The following is a 22,907-nucleotide window of genomic DNA, read 5'->3' as shown; positions in this document are numbered from 1 at the left end:
ATGGCTATGGTGAATATGGTGCGGCATTAATGGGAATACGACATGATATAACCAGACTAAATACGACTCTCATGTTTATGTATGTGCTTATGTTTAGGGTGGTTTTGTTAGGTGCATGTAAGCACTATAAAGAATAACAGGCAGTGCAGGTATTGGAATATGACATAAAAAGCGATAGCTCGTGATTAGGAAAAGACATGTATTATTAACTTGTGGAATTGAACAATGGAAGACACCGTCCATGCGTTGAAGACGCCAGCATTTGACAGGGTATCTGTCTGAAATGAAGGAATCATTCACCTTATATGGTTGGCCTAGCAATTAGAATCAATATTTATTATAATAGACACAGAGGGAATATGGCCTAGATGGAAGTAAAGTAATAAGATAGCAAGAACTGTGGTCATGATTGGTACATTACTTTAAGCATAAATTAAAGGAAATGTAACTTTTTTTGTTACTTTCCCACTAATTGGACAGGGAAGAGAGGCCCACGGCGACGGGATATAGGGCCATATGCATGAACACATTTTTCCCATAGACACAAAATGGGCAAAACCCTTTGATACATCTGGCCATTAGTCACTCCTTGCAGACTTTAAAGAACTGGAGAAGGAGCACTTTGAATGGGATGAATGTGTCTTATTAATTTTTCATTAGTCGTTGGTTGAACATGTTGCTGTAGTTTGCTGCACTTTTTACTGCTTTGACACCCTCTTTTGTCAGACAGAATAAGTTCAACCCCTACCTCTAAGCTCTTTTCTGTGATGAATGCTTCCTTCATGACAAACTTGGGCCATGGTGAGCCACCTAATAGGCCGATATAACCATTTTTTATTTGCAATGTCCCTGGAACCCTCGGGCCTTCCTCACTTCTGGTTTGGGAACTCGGCTTACCTCATGTGGCTTAAATTCACTGTTCACTGTAAGTTGCTATGTAGTGACAAAGAGGTTCGCAGCTAAACTTGGAACAGTTTCTAACTCCAGGGCAAGTGGTGCCTCCATGATGTCATCCTCTTTCACTGAGAGTATTACAGAGTTTGACTTTCTCAAAGCTTTGATATTAGGGTTATGGACACAGCTCTAATATCAGGTTTTTGGATACAATGATCACTCTGCATATGGTTGCATCCAGAATCACTGTCCTCCCATAAAACATTAGACCCAGCACTCCTGTTCCTAGGTTTACTTTATGGTGGTCTAAACATCATGCCTATATGAGCCATACAGAAGGAGCCATATCATGAACATCATCAGTGCTCACGTGCAAACCCAGAAGGGCTTTGTGCCCTGCTTTTCTGACATTGTGCTGCTTTTACCACATACATCAGGGGTCCTCAAACCGGTCCTGGAGGGCTGGATCCATGCCAGATTTTTGGGATATCCCCATTGAGATACATGTAGTAATTTTAAAAATCTGGCATGGATCCGGCCCTCCAGGACCGGTTTGGAGACCCCTGACATACACTAACTCAGAAAACTTAAAGTTAGTCTATGAGCTGTAGACAGTACAGCTCGAAAACATGAAGAGGGAATCAATGTGCTTTGTTTCCTAGTGTTTACTGCAGGCAGAGCAATATCAGGCAAACAGGCACATAGTACCCTTCTGATCCTACACGCTAAAGTAGAAAACATTCACGAAACAGCCCAAGGCCACAAAATCCCTTAGACATGGTCCACAAACAGCCACGGCCCGTGGAGGGAGTTTCGGTGGGGCAGAGAGGCGGGCGGGGGAGGGGCAGGGTGGGGTTCGGGTGCTAAAAACTGGAGTATGGATAATTGAAGGGTAAGTAAACAATTTAATTAATGAAACAAATTTCGTAGCGCGCCCTGCATCGCAAAATGCGATGGGGGGAGGGGGGGGGAAGCTACGAAATTTGTTTTATTTTTTAAGTTGTTTACTTACCTTCCATTATCCATACTCCACTTTTTAGCACCCCCCGGCCCGCCTCTCCGCTCCACCGAAACTCCCTCCACGGGCCGTGACTGCCCACAAAACGTATAGTAAACTTCATTCATTGTGCGAACTGCACAAGCAAATGACACAAGACATCCTGCAGGTTATAAAATGTATTTACTGTGTCAGTTGCTTTTTTATACAGTAGCACAATTTGCTGTCATCAACATCCCTTTAGCAACAAGTATGCATATTAATTCCTTATCAGGCCTCTAGCCTATAAGCAGGCAGAGCGGGGATAGGCAGAGGTCAGTCAGTAAAAATACATTTATTATCCCATCTCTTTCTCTGTATTTAACACGAAAACAGTGTAGTGTGATATTGGTTTGCAATCACAGAGCACCGACCTCCCAAATTATATATCTCTTGCTGTAGGTGGAAAATCTCATTCGGGTGATCTTTGCCATTTGTCTAGTTAACAGAGCAGAAGGAAAGTGTTAAATGCCAACCATTTGCGTTTATCTACTACAATCTAATCTTAATGAGATCCAAACATATATCTATTCAATCACATGATTGATATAGTGTGGCACTGGACTACAGAAAACAGAGATTTGAGTATAAAAAAAAGACAAGATATGGAGATATACATCTCACCAAGTTACATATATGTGGAGTTGGGTATAGAAAATCTATACTTACTTACGTTTTGATATTTTGGATTAAATTTCTGTCACCTATATGTGCCTCCCTTGATTTCCACATTCGATATTCAGGGTGGACACCTGATTGATACACCTACATCTTTCACTAGACTCTGGAAATGCTAAACATTACATTTGCTTCTGGTATCAACCAACTCTTTTTCAAACAACTATTCTCTGTTAACTATTTCATGGTGATTTAATGTTGATACATACTTTTCAAAATGAATATTTTCCGTGTCTATACGTTTTACTGCTCTCATCATGCTGTATCATCAGATATTAATAAATGTTCACGCTTACTGTAATTATAAATGCACAAACTGCATACCAAGCAATGATAAATTAAAAGAGTAGGACAGATATCTGTAAGAATGCATTTCTTTCGCATTGTGGTGTATTTGCATTTTAATATAGATTCACCACTGACCCCAACACTCTCATTTAGAATAACTAAAAAAATACTATGGCAAACTGATATTCAGTACAACAAGGGGTCCTTGTGAGGTAACATTTTGATACTCGTTTTGCCATTTGTTACAAAAATTGAAACAGCACAAGAAGGGCACGGGTTAAAAAGATGGATGAATGTGTGCAGGGTTTTTGAAAAGTAAGTTTCAAATAGATATACTCCCTTGACATCCGTTTGGTGCTACCATGAAAGCTTTGTTTATTCATTTTTTTATACTAGGTCGTCACTCACCCTTTTAAAACAATTGAGCTGCAGATGAAGAAGAAGGGTTTCAAGATGGAGGTTGGTCAGTATATTTTTGTTCAACTTCCTGTGGTGTCAAAACTGGAATGGCATCCATTTACTTTGACATCTGCCCCGGAAGAAGATCACTTCAGCATTCACATCCGAATAGTTGGAGACTGGACAGAGGGTCTGTTTAAAGCTTGCGGAGGTGAAACAAAAGAATTCCAGGAGGCGTGGAAAATGCCAAAGTGAGTGAACGAAAACTTTACAATTTAAAGTTATTATGTGTTGTAAACGTTTTACCATGAACACAAGCCCAGAAAACCCGTTTTTCCATGAATCATGAGTGTGGGAAGCATTTTACGGTAACTACCACCGTAACCTTTTGACATTTGTTTGAGTTTAGTAAATGTACCTCCAGTCCACGTTCCTCCCTTTCTGTCCTCCTCTGTGTATACGAGACAAATGCAACACTCTTATGGCCTTCAAACGACATACACCTTCATAAATAACATTAAAATGAAAAGGTGATACTGCAGTGCTTAATGTTTTCTCCTTCGACCAAACTCACACTGATGCCTCAAATTGGGTGGGTCAGTCACAAAAGGCAGCCAGTAGTTTATTCCCACAGGTTTCCTCCTACATTTGCGGTTAATTTTTCATACCATTCACAAAATATTCCACACCTACTCCTGAGACTCTCCAACCCAGTTCTGAAACTCCTTTATTGGTTCAGATTCTCCACATTTGGCACTTACTGTTACTCTATTTGGAAGAATAAAACAAATAAGGAAATATTTTTTTGAAACATGCGCCAGAAAAAAAACTCTAAAAGTTAATTACAGACAGTCGCGGCTGCTCCTGCGAATCAGTAGTGGGACAGGGAGGAGGAGAAGGGGGGAGAAAATAAAAAATAAAAAATCACTTACCTGCCGGCTGGCCGGCCGCCTTCTCTCTTCCTGGCTTCTGTTGGAACAGGAAGCAGGATAGGCTCCCCTAAGCCAATCACAGCACTAGCACTGCAATGCAGCATTGTGATTGGTAAGCACAATGCTGCAATGCAGCGTTGTGAATTGTCTGAGTGCCGTGGTTCGTCACTCACATGTGGAATGGAAGCCTGGGCTTTATGCAAAGTGCGCATGAAGGTTTGGCCGGTGGGCCAGCCAAACATTCATGTGCACTTAGGAGAGTGCCACCACATCTCCCTCCTGCGCAGCCTAGCCACGCCCAACAAAACTGCCCCGGCACAGAAAAATAAAATGATAAAAACATCTTGTTATTATCATTTTATTTTTCCTTTTTTGCCGTGTTCAAAGGCAGTGGGGCGATGCTCCTCCTCCTTAGCGGAGGAGCCGCCCCTGATTACAGAACTGCCTATACCCATAAATTAACTTTTCTTTCTTTTTGTTTTATTTTGTGTTCGTGTTCTGAACCTAGCCTGTCACCCCAGAGCTTTCTCAATTGTCCTTCTACCTAATATTATGTACCGGGGTGATGAAGGATTTAATCAGATGCCATACCTTGTGCTTTGAGATCACTGGGCACAACCATGGGTTGTCCACCATCAGCTCTAGAAATAAAGGAACTGGACAGGCGGTGTTGCCGGATGCTACACTCTACAAGTATACCACTACATCACACAAAATGGCATGTATCACTCACAAGGCCTCCCGCACCTCCACTCCATAACAAGCTGACAAGCTTAAGTTATTTTGTGGTGCTATACCATCACATAATGCTGAAGCTTGCTGTTAGAACCCCTGACCCTTAACCTGTTGTGTGCTCAGGAAGAGCCCCCGGCCTTCCTACATCACGGTGGGCGTGTGCTCAGCTTGGCCGGGTCCATCTGAACGCCGCGATTCCCCGCGTGATGCGAATTCCACGCCTGTGTGGAAGAATTATTAGTGGGCCGAATTTGAACGCGCCCCGGCCGTCCTCCGCACACTCCTGCCCTGACGTAGGACGGCCGGGAGCCGTCCTGAGCACGCAAGGGGTTACGCCCCCTAATTAAATTCCCACACCGCAGCGGAATTAGCGCCACAGGGAAAGGGTTAAAAAGGAAAGATTTATGGGTTAATTATTTTCCGGAAGTGTGACGGAGTCTGTTACCCCTTAACTCGGTACCTATGCGCCACTGCCGCTCAGACAATCTTTAAATATGAATTGAAAGCCCTTCTTTTTTAAAAGCCTTTTAGTTAATCTCTCTTCCCCGATTGAAACGTAATTCTCTACCTTGATTTCAATGGACACCTTTCGGTACCTGGGAACTGTCCACATCCAGTTACTCAAACACTTTTGACTGCTGAAATGTATACCTGACTTTAATGCTCTTTGTCTATTGCAACTTTCCCAACACCTTTGGACGGCATAAGTCATATGCCCTATGTCATTATCTGTTCTTTTGGAAAGCGCTCTAACAGCTTTGGGTAATGTCCTTGCTGTTTAACATCACATAAATAAATAAATAAATAAATAAATAAATGAAACAATAAATACACTCTGCACATGAACAAAGGACGTGCACAGTATATCTTGGATGATACAGAGGATGGATGTAGGTTAAGGGAACACAGGCCAAGCTCTACATTCTGTGACTGCTGTGTATGGCGGAAGACAAAGAGAAAAAATACAGAGGGAGCAATGGCATGACAACCTCACTGAAACCATAGCACTTGGCTCTACACACAGATGCCTAATAGCCACATCCAAAGTCACCTTCGCGCACGAACATCAGTGAAGTGACTGATCAAAGTAAATCACTCTACAAGTCAGTTAAACACCTTGTCAATCCACTTCAAAGTCCACCGGTCCACAAGCAGGCATGCCTTCCTTGCTTCAATACACTCAAAACAAAGCTCTTCCTGCCCTCTAGAAATAAGGATAGAACACCACAGAATGTGGTGTGATATCTGGTAAAGACCAGTCCTGGTTTAATCACCAGGAGATTCCTGATCTACCTCAACAATGTATCCATATTCACTCTGGAAAGGGATTGGCTCCTAGACTTAATTGCCTCTTTTCACTAAAGCAGGACTATGTGACCTCTCTCACAGATCAGTTTTGTGTAAAGCAATTACATATATAAATAACCTGCATCGTTATTTCACAGTCACAATTCCATCAATCACTTCTTCATCAAGAAGATAAACTAAACAACACACTTTGACACACTTTGCCTCCTAGTCCCACTATATCCCACCTAAGTGGACAGTCTTAAACCTCCTCTTGCACATAAAATTCACCAACACACTAAACTCTCCCAAGCCCAGCTCCTAAGAAGATGACATCTTTCTTTCATCTGCCATAAAAAAATTGCGCTGTCCTCACACTTCTCCTCAATATTATCAAACTCTTCCTGAACCAAGGAACCTCCCCTGATCAGCTCAAAATAAGATAGCCCATTCCCCTGCTGAAAAAATTTCACTGAGAACCCAGACAATCTCACCAGCTTCCACCAATAACCTAAACTACCTTTCATTGGAAAAATCATTGAGAACACAGACTGAATTCAACGACAAGAACATATTTGCCCAAAAATTAAGTTCTTCCTCATGAAAAAATTAAAACCCTTCCTTATCAAATGCATGTAGAACATCCCCAGCTACATTACAAAGGCTTTATTGCTCTTCTAAAGCCTAATTGCCATTCTTGTATCAAATTTTCTATGGATATGAATGTGTTAATTGAGGGGTAGGCACCTCTCAATGGATTGACATAAAAAGAAGTCTATGATGGGGCCATTCATGTCACAGGGATATATGGAAGGGAATTTAGCGGATTTGAGCTGCTTGCAGTCTATTGGAAAAATGCCATATGGATACAGATGCACTAAGAATTTGAAACCAGCATGAGTGTAGGATTCAAAAAGTCTCCTTGACAAGGAGCAGGATTCTGGTTGTCCGTGTAAGGTAATGATCTGTGCTAAACAGCTGTTCCTTCAATGCATCCCACTTGGGTTATTTTCTGCTAATGAACCAATCATTTGTCCTTGGGAGCAGTGCCTGTGCCTGGGGTTAAAGAAGAAGCAATGTCTAGGCTTTGCAAACCAAGGCTTGCATGCAGTAACAACCTAAGCACAATTGCACTGAGCACAATGCTCATCACAATGGGCATCTTGCAGTTTGTGAATCTGTCTTTTCATACTTCAAGTACCATTAGTAGATAAAGTCAACTAGATACACAAACTGGGTTCAGAATCACATATCTGAATTTCATAATATTTCCATTTCTCCCATAGCTTTTATTTGCAATAAAATAAGTGTATTTCTTTTTTAAGTTGTTGTTGGACTTTTATGGGAAAACATATTTTACAGCCATCATTCTTACTAAAAATGCCTTTGTTTTATTGACATTATTTTGTCATATGAGTGCTATAGATTAACGGCCAGGAATGTAAGCCATTGGGCTGCGTCCTCAATATTGTCAACAGCAAGCCTTGCAACTTTCTCCAAAAATATCTTACATCGGGTTTGTATTTGCCTAGAGTCACTAAAATATGTACTCTAAATGTTTGTTTTTAGAATAGCCGTGGATGGCCCTTTCGGAACGGCGAGTGAAGATGTGTTTAGTTATGAGGTGGTCATGCTGGTTGGAGCTGGGATTGGAGTTACACCATTTGCTTCTGTCCTCAAGTCAGTCTGGTACAGATACCTCTCCAATGAAAGCACTCTAAGACTGAAAAAGGTAAAGTTATTTTTTGTTGTTGAAATTGTCTTTGAGTTTTAGAAATGTGTTACATATACCTGCAAGAATAATAGCTTTCCAAAACTGAGTAGGGTGGTGATTAATTTTTGTAGGTCAAATGGTTTCATTAAAGTTTAAAATAGTTACCTGAACACTGAGAAAGATTAGACAGCTGGTATATTATAACAAAGGTAACTTGTTTTCGGTCTCATCTACCAGTAGCTTTTAGCTGCCAGTACGTGAAATCCTCATATGGACCATACCATAAGTTTGCAGTGAACTTAGAAACAACCCATTGCTTGCCATTTGGTACTTTTATTGTCACTCCCATTGATTTCTTCTTATTGGATGGCTTTCCTTCCTCAATCTCAGTTGGTATCCACCCTGAGGATGTTGGGATAGCGTCTCTCAGAGCTCTCCTGAACAACACTGTTTTCAGGAGACCACTTAGTCGTGTAATATGAGGTATTCTGGTAAGCACACAAAAACCTGTGAAGAGCCCACTAGATGTTGTCTCCCCTTTCCACAGATATGCGCAATGTCTTGTTTGTCATACATATGCAATATTCCACCTCTCTATTGGCTTAAGGGCTCTTGGATGATGTCTTATGATGGAGAAGTGTGGCTCAATGATTAGAGCGGCAGACCCTGATGCAGAGGTCTAGCCCGGGACCAGGGTTCAATTCCCCGCCTCGGCGGGTCTTGGGCTCTAAATTCCACGGACCTGATAATTCTCGCCTTGGTGCCTATTCCAATCATGGAGTCCCACTCTGCAACTCTGGGCAATAGCTTGCTTAATCTCCACAACGGCCCCCACAACGCTAAGGATGCCTGGCTTCCACCTTGGGGGTGCCCAGGAGTGGACGCCTCACAGGGAAAGCAAGGATGGGTTCCACAGTGGTATTCGTACAAGCGCCTTGAGACCCTTGCGGGTGAGTAGTGCGCTATACAAGTATCAATTTACATTTACATTTATGTGTATGTACTGTACTGTATGCCCTTTAAAGGGTGACACATTGCCTATTGTGAGGGGAACTGGAAGGCCATACGGCTCAAGGATCTTCTCCGGCTAGGGTTGGAATCTCTTAAACACTGATGACTCCATGATTGCAGCTGCTGGATACTTGGAGCAGGAGTTCATGAGGACGAGGATGTGTTGTCCATCCAGTAAGCTGCACATGTCAGCACAAACTTTCACCCATGGCTCCATGCAGGCACCTTCGGTGATGATGAGAGCTGATGTATGTTGTATGTCTCTGGCTTGACAAAGAAGACAGGATATGATCATTGTGTCTGTCAGTTTGCCCATCTGTGGAAACCACAATATCTCCCTCAGGTGGACTCTTATTCTCCTTGTTGTCCCTGAAGGGCTTGCATGACTGTGCAGCTTTGGAGACTTTTGAGAATCACAATTTTGATGCCTGTCAGTAGAGTCACCTCTCCATTTAAACTCCGTTCATGCATGACTTTCCATACTGTTGAGTCTCTTCATCTCTTGTTGCTTGGCAAAATAGGAGCATCTTCTAACCGTTTTCTTGCAGTGCCTTTTTTGCCAGCTGCATACATAGATTTGTCTATGTGGCACAATCACTCTTTTCTTGGGAGAGCACTTTGAGGCCAGGTGCCCTAGGTATGAGCTGTATAAAGGCCTCTGTAGATTTGGCAAAGTTATGGTTCTCTATGGTGTTCTTCGCTGGGTGGCGGGAGAGGTAATTGGTGGTGTTGTCTGGCCTTATCTGGTATTTGACTTCAAAGTTGTACTGCTGAAGTTGTAGTGCACACGTTACTATCTGTGGTGATGGGATTTGGAATGTTCCTTTAAAAAGTACTTTCCAGAGAGGTATAGTTGAAAGTGATTGCATGCCCATCTCAAGGGCTTAGCGTTCTAATTGGGAGAACACAAAGCTCTTGCAATGGTATCAGTCAGTGCTTTGTTGGCAAATGTGGTTGGGTTCCAGTGCTTATGCTGATGTTCTAGAAAGATGATTGCCCCAGGCTGAACCAGGCTGGCATCCACAATTAGTTCTGTCTTCGCTAGCATGTCAAAATAGTGCATTGCTGTGTTCTGCAGTATGGCTACCTTGATGTCATGTTCATAGAGCCAATACCATTAGGTTAATGATATTGTGAGTTTGAAAAGTGGCTCAGTGGCATTGTGTCCAGATTGGGGAGGAAACAGCCACAGTAATTGATCATGCTCAGTATCCACATTGTGACCAGGCTGGAGATGAAGGGACTACAGAAATTGAACATTTTGAGGAAACTCCTAACCTCTGAGCCAGATCAAGGTGCTGACCCCTCCTTGATGTCATCAATATTCTGGGGGTCATTGCAAAGTCCTTTGTCAGAAAATACATAGCCAAAGAATTTCATGTTGTTTCTCAGGAACTCGCACGTTTTTTGAGTGCAGGGTCAGCCCTCTTTCTCTTACCTGCCAGAGGGTGTCATGAAGTCTTTTATTGTTCTCAACTAGTATATGAGAGTAGATGAAGACACCCAGCTGATCCTCTTCCTCACCAAGGACCTCCCAGTGCCAAAACCAACCTACAGGACGGCCATCGCCGAATGGATGAAGAACAGCCGCCTGAAACTGAACTCGGACAAGACGGAGGTCTTCATCCTTGGCCCCACCACCTCTGCCTGGGCTGACACTTGGTGGCCGACCGCACTGGGAGCCGCACCGACACCCACCAACCATGCACGCAACCTGATTTTCATCCTGGACTCATCACTCTCTATGACCCAGCAAGTTAACGCCGTCTACTCCTCCTGCTTCAACACCCTCCGCATGCTTCCCAAGATCTACAGATGGATCCCACCTGAAAAAAGGAGGACAGTCACCCAGGCCCTCATCAGCAGCAGACTGGACTATGGCAATGCCCTCTATGCAGGAACCACGGCCAAACTCAAGAAAAGCCTACAACGCATACAGAACTCCTCCGCATGGCTCGTCCTCGACATCCCCGCCGCACCCACATCACAGCTCACCTGAGAGACCTTCACTGGCACCCAGTCAACAAGAAGTTCCCCTTCAAGCTCCTCATATATGCTCACAAAGCACTCCACGACACCGGACCAATATACCTCAACAAACGACTCACCTTCTACACCCCGAACTGCCAGCTTCGCTCCGCTGACCTCACCAGCGTCCCACGCATCCACAGGTCGATCACAGGTGGCAGATCTTTCTCCTACCTCACCGCCATGACATTGAACACCTTTCCCACCCACCTCCGACAGTCTCAGGACCTGCTGACCTTCAGGAGGCATCTCAAGATCTGGCTGTTCGAGCAGTAGCTGCACACCGCTCCCCCCAGCGCCTTGAGACCATTGCAGGTGATTAGGGCGCTCTACAAATGTTTGATTGATTGATTGATTGATTGAAGATCTTGCCACTGAGATTGATGCTGCACACCAGCCCACTCAGAACTTCTCACATTGCATTCTGATAGACTTTGGCGGCTGATGAGACTCCGAAGCGTAGCCTCTTATTTTGCTACAATCCAGTGTGAGTCAAGGAGGTAGTAATATATCAGCTGGTGGTACCCTGAATTCAAGTATAGCTCAGAAAACCATTTGCACCATTCAATTTGCCAGTATGTTGCCAAGGGTAAGGGTTATGTGTCATTCCCTTTGGATCACTGCATTGGGTAGTCTCTATCAGATTCTGATCACCTCATCAGGTTATGTTTTGTTTTCACCACCCTAAGAGGGGGCTGGGGTGTAGGCCTTCTACATTTTAGAACACTATCATGTCTTCTAATCATTTCAGCTTGAGCTTTACCTTTTTTAGAGGTGAAACAACCCTTCTGTGTCATCAATGTGTAGCTTTACAGGTCTTGATTACAAGCACCCCTGCCCTTTGAAGAGGTCCCTGAATTCTTTAAGCATTGCATTGACTTCTCTGATGTTAGCAAAGCATGCAAATAAGATTAAGTCTAGAGCCTGTGCTGTGGTGCAGATGATGAGAGTGTTGATGCTATTGTCGACAATGAAACACTTAATGGCAGATTTACAAGCCCCTTGCGCCACTTTTGCGTCACTTTTCCCATGTTAAAAGTAACGCAAAAGTGGCGCTAGGGGTTTGTAAATCTGCCCCTTACTCTGCATTTTGTGTTGTACAGAAGCAGTGAAAACACCTGCGACTAAAAGTGGATTGTGGCTACCATATGCAAGGATGCAGATTTTTGTCTTCTACAGTGCTTGCTAGAGTTGGGGAAGGTAAAATTGTATCTTCTCCATGACATTGACTGATTCCCCCATGTCTATGAGTACAATAATTTTTGCCTATTCGTTGTGACCTCACATTTTTAAGGAGGTATCTTGCCATTTGACCCCTGAACAATAACAGAGATGAGAAGAATTTCCTCATCTTCAATTTCTCGATTTAGGTGCAGCTCTCGCTGGCAGCCTGACCTGGTCGGTATGTCTGTTGCGTCTTTGTGCAGTGATCAGGGAGACTGGTTCTTAAGTTTACTTCAAATGTCTCCTAACCTCCTCTGCATAGTCTCACACAGTTGTTTTGACAACCACATGCGAAGCATGTCTGGTCCGGCGCTAGGCAGCCAGTTTCAGAATGGGATTGTCCTACACAGAATCCACATTGGCATATACCATCGGTATTGCTCCTGCCCCTGGTAGAGGCAATCTTGGGCATTTGTCTGGTGCAGAGTCCTACATTTCCCTTTTTGATTGGTCATGTTAGCTCTTTGCTGTCCCCTAGTTCCATTATCGCCATGGCTGTTTACATTGTGGTGGCTCGGGTGTCAACTATTTCATGCATTCTGCCTATGGTGAGGATTTCAATGAGACTTATCCTCTAGGAGGCACCTAAGTGGTCTTGATATTCTTTTGCAGTATGTTGTGCATCCTCTTTTGTGTAAGACTGACAATGCATGCCTTGTGTGGGTAGGCAGAGGGCTGTTCTCCTCTTATGGTGCTTTTGCTGGTGGCATATGAACTTGCGTATCTTGTTGCAGACTGCACAGGATGTGATGTGAGGAGGTGACACAGGTGTACTTTCCTCCTCATCACCAGTGTGGTGCAGCATGGTACTGGCACAAATTAGGGAAATTACACCAGGATTACAGTGCAGGCAATGGGGCTCAAATACACCCTGCCACTTTTTAATTCCTCAGTGATGTTTTGCCTTCTAGTCACTGTGCTTGCCTTCCTCTATCATTATACCTGGGGGCACACTACAGGGACAAAGATTTTTCTGAAAAGTTCACCATCTGCAGTGCTCAATGCAGTGGTTGCTAAATACCATGGCTGCCAGGCGTAGTGCCATCTCATGCTTCTTCATTCCATCACCCCACACTTCCTTCCTCCTTATAGCGCTACTGAAAGTTATTTTTCATCCCTGCTTTCTCCCTTTGTCACTGTTTTTCTATCTTTCTCTTCTTCATTCTTTCACATTTTTCTAACTTTCTCTCATTTTCTCTGGGTCAAAGTCTTATGATGAAAAATATGCCCTGGTCCCAAGAATGAGTGGATGTGTCCATCACTTGCAGCCTCTGACACATATGAAGCACTGGTTTGAGCACTTGACGGACCCACAACTTATCGGATGGTCCTGCCCGTAATCATTGCACACTTTTCCTACAGATACATATATGTTTTGCTGCTACGCAGAAATATTGCTCCTAGCTACAAAGTGCAAGTGCAATGAAGCATTGTGAAAATTGAGCTGTAAAGTTGATTGTCAGACCCAACTGAAAAACAAATTTGCTTGTTGGTATCAAACGTTTCAGGGATGTTCTTATTGCCTAATCCAGCCAATCCATGGTGGCAAACACCAATATTTTCTGTGCCATCATACCCATGTGCAACAAATATAATCAACTTTAAGTTATTGTCGAGATGTGAAGTGTAAAGGTACAATATTAGTAGCCAAGTGCCCCATTTCAGAAAATAATAAATGAATGTATATATTTGAAAAAAATTATAGACTACTATCTCTGCTTCTTGGTAATGTGATCCACAGACAGAACCACACCACCACTAGATTAAATAAAGAAAGGTTTTTCCTTGATTTGGTACAAATTAATTGGGTAACAATTCTTTAATTATTAACATGTAACACTTTTTCAGATCTACTTCTACTGGCTATGTAGAGAAACAAGTGCCTTTGAATGGTTTGCAGATTTACTACAATCATTGGAAACTCAGATGCAGGAGAAAAACAATGCTGGCTTCCTCACATACAACATCTTTCTTACTGGTTGGGATGAATCTCAGGTAAGGACAACAAAAGCTAGCCAGCCATTGTCCGCGGGAAAAACCCATTACAAGGCAATCATTACAACGCACTACCTTTACGACACAGCTGTTACAACACAACTGCCTTTACATTGCATGCCATTACAACGCAGCCATTACAATGCATGTCACTACAACGCATGCCATTACAACACATACCATTACAACACATTATAAGGTAAGTCATGGAGATTTTTTAAGTTTTAGGGTGGGTATGGGTTTTGGGGTACATGGGAATAGTAATTTTTACCCCTACACTATCCAACACTTTCCCTACTGTTGCACTCACTGGAGTGGGAATAGTAATTTTCACCCTTACACTATCCAACACTTACCCTTCTGTTGCACTCACTGGAGTGGGAATAGTACTTTTTACCCCTACACTATCCAGCACTTACCCTACTGTTGCCCTAAAAGTATTAAGCGTTGTAATGGTATGTGTTTTAATGGAATGAGTTGTAATGGACTGCATTGTAAATGTAGTTTCTAAAAATGTGCTGTAATGGCATGCGTTGTAAAATCATGTGTCGCAATTGTAGCTAGGATGTAAAAAATGTGTCGCAATTGTAGCTACGATGTAAAAACCACGTTGTTAAAGCATGCGTTATAAATGTTTGCCTTGTAATGTCATATATTCATTGTACGCACCCTGGGGCCGTATCATGAACAGTACACTCTGACCAGAATGGAGCTGTTCAACAGCTTTTCGGAAATGGGCTTCAGGTCTTATCTTGACATCAATTTTTATTAAATAGTCTCTGAAGAAGGAGGATTTTAATTCCTGAAGAAATCCCATCTCCAAATAAGGTTGCACCCAACTCAAGGCATTAGAACATCAGAACAAAATAGTAGTAACGTGTATTTTTTTTTCTTAACGTTAATGAGAAACTCCAATAGATTTCAAATGCATCAAAATAGACTGAGTGATATTAAACACAGCAAATAATAAAGGATACAATCAGAATATTCCACAGATTAAATCCCCAAACTCCATGCACTTTATGAGAGCCCTTCCAATCTTTTAGTAAGAGCACTTTCAACCATTTCCCATCAAAACAAACTAAAGATTTTTTTGTATGCCACGTTTAATCTGAAATAATTTCCACCTAATTTTCAGAATCCTAGTTGGGTTCAAATTTTTCATGTTCCTGAGGCTTTGTTGCACAGACTCTTCCCAATTACACTGGGTAGAATTAGTGCAAAAGCAGTGAACACAGTAGAATCCAGAGTAGAATATTGTGTGGTCTTACGCATACACATTTGAAAATTCATGTGCCAAATAGCCTTGGTCGGTTTTGCAGGAAAAGATTAACAATTCTTCAATGCATAAATCTGTCTGATTTACAAAAGTGAATGATCTTAGATTTCTTTCTTTCAGGCTTCTGATATTACAAAGTAACAAGCGTCATTGCTACTAGCTGTTTTCCAGTGAAATGTAAACATTCAAGATAATAATTCTTTATGGCCTTTTTCAAATAATTGGCAATATTTAATGTAATGTACCAACAACAAATTATTTTTATGAGATACCCATAGATGAGTAGTTTAAAGGGGTATGGAAAACTACACCGGAAACTCTACCTTTATATCTAAAATGAATTAAACTTTATGTGGCTTCATTCTTGATCTTTCCTTGCTTATTTTGTGAGTGATGGATCACTCGGACTACACCCCATAGCAACTTTTGCCTTATTCTGAATATCTTGAGTTCAAATTATTCTTTTAGGGGTGGGCGAAATTGTGAATGTTTTATTCAGTAAGTGTACATAATCTTCATTAGAATGACAAAAAAAATCACTTATTGGTCGAAATGTACTTGGCTGATAATTCCACCAGGGTGTGGGGTATACCTTACCAATAAAAGTCACATGAGATACCAATCAAAGGGTGGGTTCAAGGAGAAAATGCTCTTTAATGCAGTTTGACTCTTTGCACAAGACACTTTCTGTTCGAAATGGCATACTATTTCATGAAATTAATGTAATGTGAAATTCAAGTAATGCACATTTTTTTCCACGTATTATTACATTTTCCGAGACCTTGTTTTGTTCATGGTTCATTACCTTTTGCTTATAACTATTGTTCTAGCACAGAATAGCTTGACTCCAGCCACATAAATACACATAACATATCCTATCTCGATATCCTCAAGACTGTTACATTGCAACTTTTAAATATATTTCTCTTCTTCATCCTCAGGCCACCGCCTTTACAGTACACCATGATGGGGAGACGGATGTAATCACTGGCTTGAAACAGAAAACTCAGTATGGCAGGCCAAACTGGGAAAATGAGTTTAAAACAATTGCACGCCAGCACCCAAGGTAAAGTGTTCCATTTTTATCATGATGGACTTTTGAGGATTTTGTATCCAATGAAGTTATCAGTACATCAATATATCCTTACACATTAATTTTATAGGTGACCTCATTGTGGCTCTCAGTTATTTTAACACATGGTATTTATACCACAATAGCAGAAACCTGACCACTGAACAGAAACATTATAACTGTTGGGGATCAGAGTGGGAATTACCTTACTTTAAGCTCTGTAATTTGCAGGTTAGAAGGGAAGACAAACAGAAGGGTAAGGTGTATTTGGCTAAGATGTTAGTCATTCCCTGTAGATTTCAATGGCAGTAATATTTCTTCATGAGTATCAGTTGATGTCTGAGTGTAATCTTTGTGTAAATTCTCAGATCATTGCGAAGGAGGAGGTGGAGATTGGAAGCTAGACTTTTATCATTTTTTCATTTTTATCGCTTGAATGTCATCATTATGGGAGAGCCTTTAAGACTCTTTCATTTTGTTTTGATATATTTTGATTTCTGAAACGTGAAATTGCATTGTAGAATTATTAGAATTAGTTTATTGCGGTGTAGGTAGATGGATGTTTTCAATAATTTAGAGGATCACATGCCACAGTGTTTAGTGTTAACTTCAGGTTGAGGTGGTATTATTTTACAGTGAAAAACACTTTGTGGTATATTATCCACATGGCTGCTAGGCGTTTTCCCGTCCTGCGCTAAAAAATCATAAACTCCATACATCATGACGAGCTGGCCTTGTCATCCGCGCACGGCAGGTAAGCGCCATGACGAGCCCAGCTCGTCATTAGCTTCGAAGGGGTTAAAGAGGTTGTTCTTTGTTGATTGTGATTTCCTTGTTCGATTATATTTATCAAACTTGTGCAGCCATCCATACTTTTGTTTAAAGACCTGCTTTTTCTGTGTTTGGTAATGTCTTTCTTGTTGTTAGATGTTTAAAGATAACACCACCACTTCTTCTGTTTGCTGGATTATGATGTTTAGGAATCAGAGCATGTCTTGGGATAGAATACTTTATAGCTGTGGACATTGAGGGCTTGTTGGTCTGATAGTGACTGAAATTGCTCAATAATCTGTCTAAAATAGTTTTATGGAGTCCAGTGTTCTGCTTTTTATATTCTCTTGGTAACATATGTCCAGGGTTGTGAATTTGTCTTTGAGCTTTTGATGTAGTCCAAATGATTTCATTTATTTAGTACAAGAAGAGCACAAACGTTGTGCACAGAAATACCTGAATGCATCTTAACCTCTGGCAATACCTGGGTGCAATCCATTCCATTGATTTGGCTCTTCACTGCCACAATAGAAGACATCTAACTGTATGCAAATCAGCCATGGTCCTGGTAAACAAGGCTGTTTAGTCCAGGAGTGTATGAGTTGCATGTTGGTGTTACTGTTCTGTCTGGAATCAGAAATCATGAAGATCTGCTGCAAGGGCCTAAGGAGAAACAGCCCACTATGAATTTCCTTTCAAGAATTCCATCCCCTTTTTCATCTCTATTAAGTCAAGCCAACCTGGTACATGCAAGCAACAATCTAATTCCCAAGCATCATAGGTCTGTTAGTCTGAAGCATCATATCCTCTAAATGAGCTTACATAAAGACCAGCAGTGCATAAACGAGTGCTTCCATGTGACAGGTGGCATCCCCAATATAATTGGTACCATTACATTCAGCCACATGAACACATCCACACACAACCTCCATTAGCTTCCTCCATCTGTCCATCATTATGAATCAAATATGTTTTAAGACATGATCTTTGTGGGCTTCATCCAAGTGAACCCTCTGTCAAGGGGGTCATTAATTGATCAAGAACCTCACACAATAATAACTATTTTTAAAAGTAGCTATTTGTTTCTTTATTTCATTTTTTATTGTTTTGAGAGCTTGCCGTACTCTGCCTATCTTAACATAACTTACCATGTGGATTTGTAAAATGCATGTTCATCCAGAAGGACATCTTGGCACTGACGTACAGATGTTTATTGTTACCCAACTGTACTCATTTTATTGACCTCATAAGGAAGAAAGGATGAGTGGACCGACCAGGATTTAAACATGTGACCCTGAGATCAAACACAGTCTACTATAGTGGATGAATTAGTCCACTAAGCCAACAGACACGGTTTAGTAAGCATCCAAACACGGCTTAAACTTGCAAAGTAGGGCAAGAGTTAATAATGACATCAAGGCAACCAGGTTCAGATTGGGCTTGGCTAAGCATTTTCTAAGTCCGCATGCCCAGCCCAACTGCACATGCTTTTCATTTGCTCTCAAAACCAACGGAAGGGCAGGAATGTGTAACATGTTGCCTCGTGCCATCAGTTTTGTTTAAATGCGTCCTTGTGCCAAAAATATACGCACGGATACATTTTACCCTACAATATAGTGCAAAAAGGACTGATTGCATTTTGCATAATTATATGCAATTTCTAGGAATTTTTCTGAAAGTTTGCATAATATGCTAAAACACATTTTGCACACCCTCAGTAAGCATAGGATTAGAAACAGGCGAGGATAATGCAGGAGACCATTCATGATTGATAATTAAACAGTGGGTAAAAATGGCAAGTCTGGAAGGGGCTTGCAGCTCTCATCTGCTAACATGGTTCTACAATGCCCAGCAAATTAGCCTAGCCCTTCCACCCCATAGAGATGTCCTCAGAACTCCCCATAGTATTTTCCTGCAATCTAGTCCCAGTCAAGTGTCATTGGTCATTATGAATGATCTCATGGTCTTTTTAAAGGGCATATGATGTCATTTCCTGTGATGTTATAATTATATAGAAAGCATGCTAGAAACCTGACACATTCTACCTCTTTTGGTCATTGAATTGTGGCAGGTATATCATAGCCCAGTGGTTAATTTGCAGGAAAATAAGTGCCATGGCCCTTGTCAGGAGGCAGCTTGCACCAGCCCATTTCTCGTGGTAGTGCTGCCCAAAACAGAACTAATTACTAATGATGAAAGTGTGTGTGTGTGGGGGGGGGGGGCGTAATGACCGGAGCTGCAGACTTCAGAGCTGGGGAACCAGGTTCGAGTCTCTGTGTGATACTGGGCAATCAATTAATCTCCCCCTAAATTAATATGTCTTTAACTGGTGCTCATGCAAAGCACCGGTGTTGATGATTAAGTGCCGGTGCTGAGCACCGGAAACCACCAGCTCAAATTAAGCACTGCCATAGCCTCATACTGGGCTGCTCCATGGACCACTTTCAATCTCATATGTGTGCTTCTGTCACGTGGTCAAGGAAATGTAAGGGCAGTTCTAGAAAAGGAGGGATGTTAAAGGGTTCAGTTGACTCCTCAAAGATTTGAGATATAACTTTTTCTTATTTGTTTTCATTCTGTTACTGTGTCTAAAATTTTAAGGTATAATTAAAAGGGCGTGAATTCACTGAAAACTAATCATAAATTCAAAGGATTGGGAACATGGGCCTCCAAAATATGTTTGGCTCCAGGTTCCTAAAATCCTCAAGACGTCCTTCTTTGGCATGGAAAGTGGGTATTATATGTGCCATTTACCTCTGATGTTTATCACAACATCAGCAACAAAATGCCAAAGCCAGCCCATGTCTCGTTCAGTTTTAAAATCCTATTATTATAGTCTCCTGTGGAAGTAATTTGGAAGTGATTGGCGACACTTTTTAAAAACAATGTACTCAACACAAAACATACTGGCTGAAGAATTGTCTACAAGATAAATTAGTGACATCAGATATGTCAAGAAAAGATGGTCCAATAATAAAGGAGGACAATTGTGCAAACACTTCAGATGTTGGCAAGAGAAATCCCCAACATACGTTCTGCCTGCCTACTTAACGTCTTGAGTGTTAATTCTGCCAATCTGCTTACCACATGACCGCAGATGGAAATGAATGATATATTCTGATTGAGCATTTCCTCCATGAATTATTCTTTGGCACTCCTCAATGCTTGGAACGGTGTTCTTGACCACAATACCTTCCAATCCAATATGTGACTGACGGCAGTGTAAAACTCCACACAACCTATACGTGAAAACACAATGGCTTGTAGGTGGTGTGTTTGTTTGCGTCAGTAGTATTTTACACTGCCGGTTTATTCCCTCTATACCAGCAGTGGTCTGTATTTACCCCTCACAGTATTCTATTAGAGCTGGTAATATCTCATTACCTCCTCGTCAGCCCTCCCCGTCCCAGTCCAGGTTCATGTGGTTAGGACTGGGATGGGGAGAGCTACGACTCGGAGTAATGAATATTACTGGTGAGTAACCGCTCATTACCTCCTCGTCAGCCCTCCCCGTCCCTGTCCTAACCACATGAACCTGGACTGGGACGGCTACGACTCAGAGTAATGAATATTACCAGTGAGTAACCGCGCATTACCTCCTCGTCAGCCCTCCCCGTCCCTGTCCTAACCACATGAACCTGGACTGGGATGGGAAGGGCTACGACTCGGAGTAATGAATATTACCGGTGAGCAACTGGTCATTATTAATAGTGGCGTTCTGTTTCCAGCCATGGTAACATTTTTGCACTTTTACGGTGGACAGCGTTACTCCTGCGTTAATCACTTACCACAAGCACATGTAATAAAGCCAGTTTACAGTAAGTAGTGTGGCTTTTAATAGAAATGTTGGAGAAACAGGAAGTATTTGCACTGAGATTCCAGAACAAGGGACCTGATATTTTATCGAAACGTCTGCCAGAAAAAATAACGTGATCTGCAGTTCTTGTTTTCATATGTAGTTACACTGCAGAAGAGTGGAAATTATTATAAGTGTTTATAATTATTATACATTCACCTACAGAATGTAGGCTTTTCTGTGCACTGTGCAGTATGTGTTTTGAAGGGCATAAAACACATTAAAGCTCCTCTATATAGGCAACTCATGACCTTTGCAGTCTTTCATTCCAGTTTAAAATTACAGAGACCAGAGGATATCAGATGGTATTTGAAAATGCAATTTGTTTACAGAAAATTTAAATGCGCTTTCTCTTCCTTTACAGCTCCAGGGTGGGCACTTTCCTCTGCGGACCTGAGGCCCTCGCAGAGACACTTAGCGAGCAGTGCATCGGCAACTCCGCCGCTGACCCACGCGGAGTGCACTTTATTTTTAACAAAGAAAACTTCTGAGCATCTTACGAGTGGATGGAGAATGTATCCCTGAAGTGAAGCCTTTCAACAGCTTTTCTTTCCTTTTCCTCCGCAGCGGGGTCGTGTCTGCCTCAGCATTCGCACATGTCAGGGTTCAAGAATGTAAGACTCTTGGGCCCAAGTCACAAAGGTAAACTTCAATCCAAAGTCTAAGTTTGCCTTTGTGAATTGGGTCTTTTGACTTCATCCTAAAAGGGTCTTTAGAATTCAGATCTAAAGTTAGACTTCAAGTCTAAGTTTACATTTATGAATTGGGCCTGTTATTTTTTAATGAATGTCATTTATCATGTGGTAAAACATAGCTGTGCTGCATTTTTTTATTGTTGTGTCTAACAGTAGAATTCCTGTATATTGGTAGTGATTTGTCGCTATTTTTAAATATTTGTAATATAAGTGTACCTTAACAAGGTGTTATAAAGATGTACCAGTGCTATTAAATATATCAATAATCGTGCTTCGTACTTTTCAAATGATGCATATGTACCTTGTTATACAGAAACCACTGAGTTGTACTGAATCCATTTTAAGAGGCTCTTCATTGTCTTGAGGGAACAGTGCTTCTGATCAAATTTCTCAATTCATCAATAAACTGCTATGGGAAAATGAGATTTTTCAGCTACATTGTTCTTGTATGTATACCCAAGGGCACAGTGGGCCTCAATAAATCCTAGAGGAGACTCAAGGGGAAATGCCAGGAGAAATTAGGATTTAAAAAAGGAATTGGGTCTCCAAATTCTAATGGAATGCTATGGGTTAACTCTGTGGGACGGAGTTACCAAGGGAGATAAGGGGACCTTGTGACGAGGCCCTATATGCGGCTGCTTGCAGAAAATTTGTGAGATAGTGATTCTGGCCTGTCACACTGAAGGATGTGTGTATTCACTTCAAATGCGGTAAAAGCTATAGAAGGCATATAACGTGCGATTCGGCCCATCAGACTTTGCCCCCCTTTTGCCCACCACAAAAAAAGGCACCATACAAGTGGCTGGTCTTCCCTGCATAGTCTTTATTAATTCTCAGATATGACCATTTTTATTTGTTGATGCACTGTCAACATTTTACCAACTTTTATTGAATCCAACACACATTGATAAACATTGGGTTGCGCAGTATCCTTTTGTACCACAGGTTACAATTGTATTTACAATTCAGGTTCTCCAGCACCACACTGGATGTGGGTTGTACCAGCAGGCCAC

At 41.7% G+C, this 22,907-nt stretch overlaps 1 protein-coding gene across 1 annotated transcript in view; it reads left to right on the top strand.

Annotated features, from left to right (window-relative positions):
- Positions 1 to 22,317, top strand: part of CYBB (cytochrome b-245 beta chain) — a 79,074-nt gene extending 56,757 nt beyond the window's left edge. The window contains exons 9-13 of the mRNA XM_086934160.1: positions 3,293 to 3,546; positions 7,819 to 7,981; positions 14,075 to 14,221; positions 16,442 to 16,566; positions 21,564 to 22,317. Coding sequence (XP_086790286.1) covers positions 3,293 to 3,546; positions 7,819 to 7,981; positions 14,075 to 14,221; positions 16,442 to 16,566; positions 21,564 to 21,690 — 816 coding nt within the window. The 3' untranslated portion in view covers positions 21,691 to 22,317. The remainder of the gene's footprint in view (positions 1 to 3,292; positions 3,547 to 7,818; positions 7,982 to 14,074; positions 14,222 to 16,441; positions 16,567 to 21,563) is intronic.
- Positions 22,318 to 22,907: the final 590 nt, after the last annotated feature.

This window comes from Lissotriton vulgaris, chromosome 8 (genome assembly GCF_964263255.1).
Source record: "Lissotriton vulgaris chromosome 8, aLisVul1.2, whole genome shotgun sequence".
Taxonomy (NCBI): domain Eukaryota; kingdom Metazoa; phylum Chordata; class Amphibia; order Caudata; family Salamandridae; genus Lissotriton; species Lissotriton vulgaris.
This window is presented reverse-complemented; position numbering and strand designations above follow the sequence as displayed.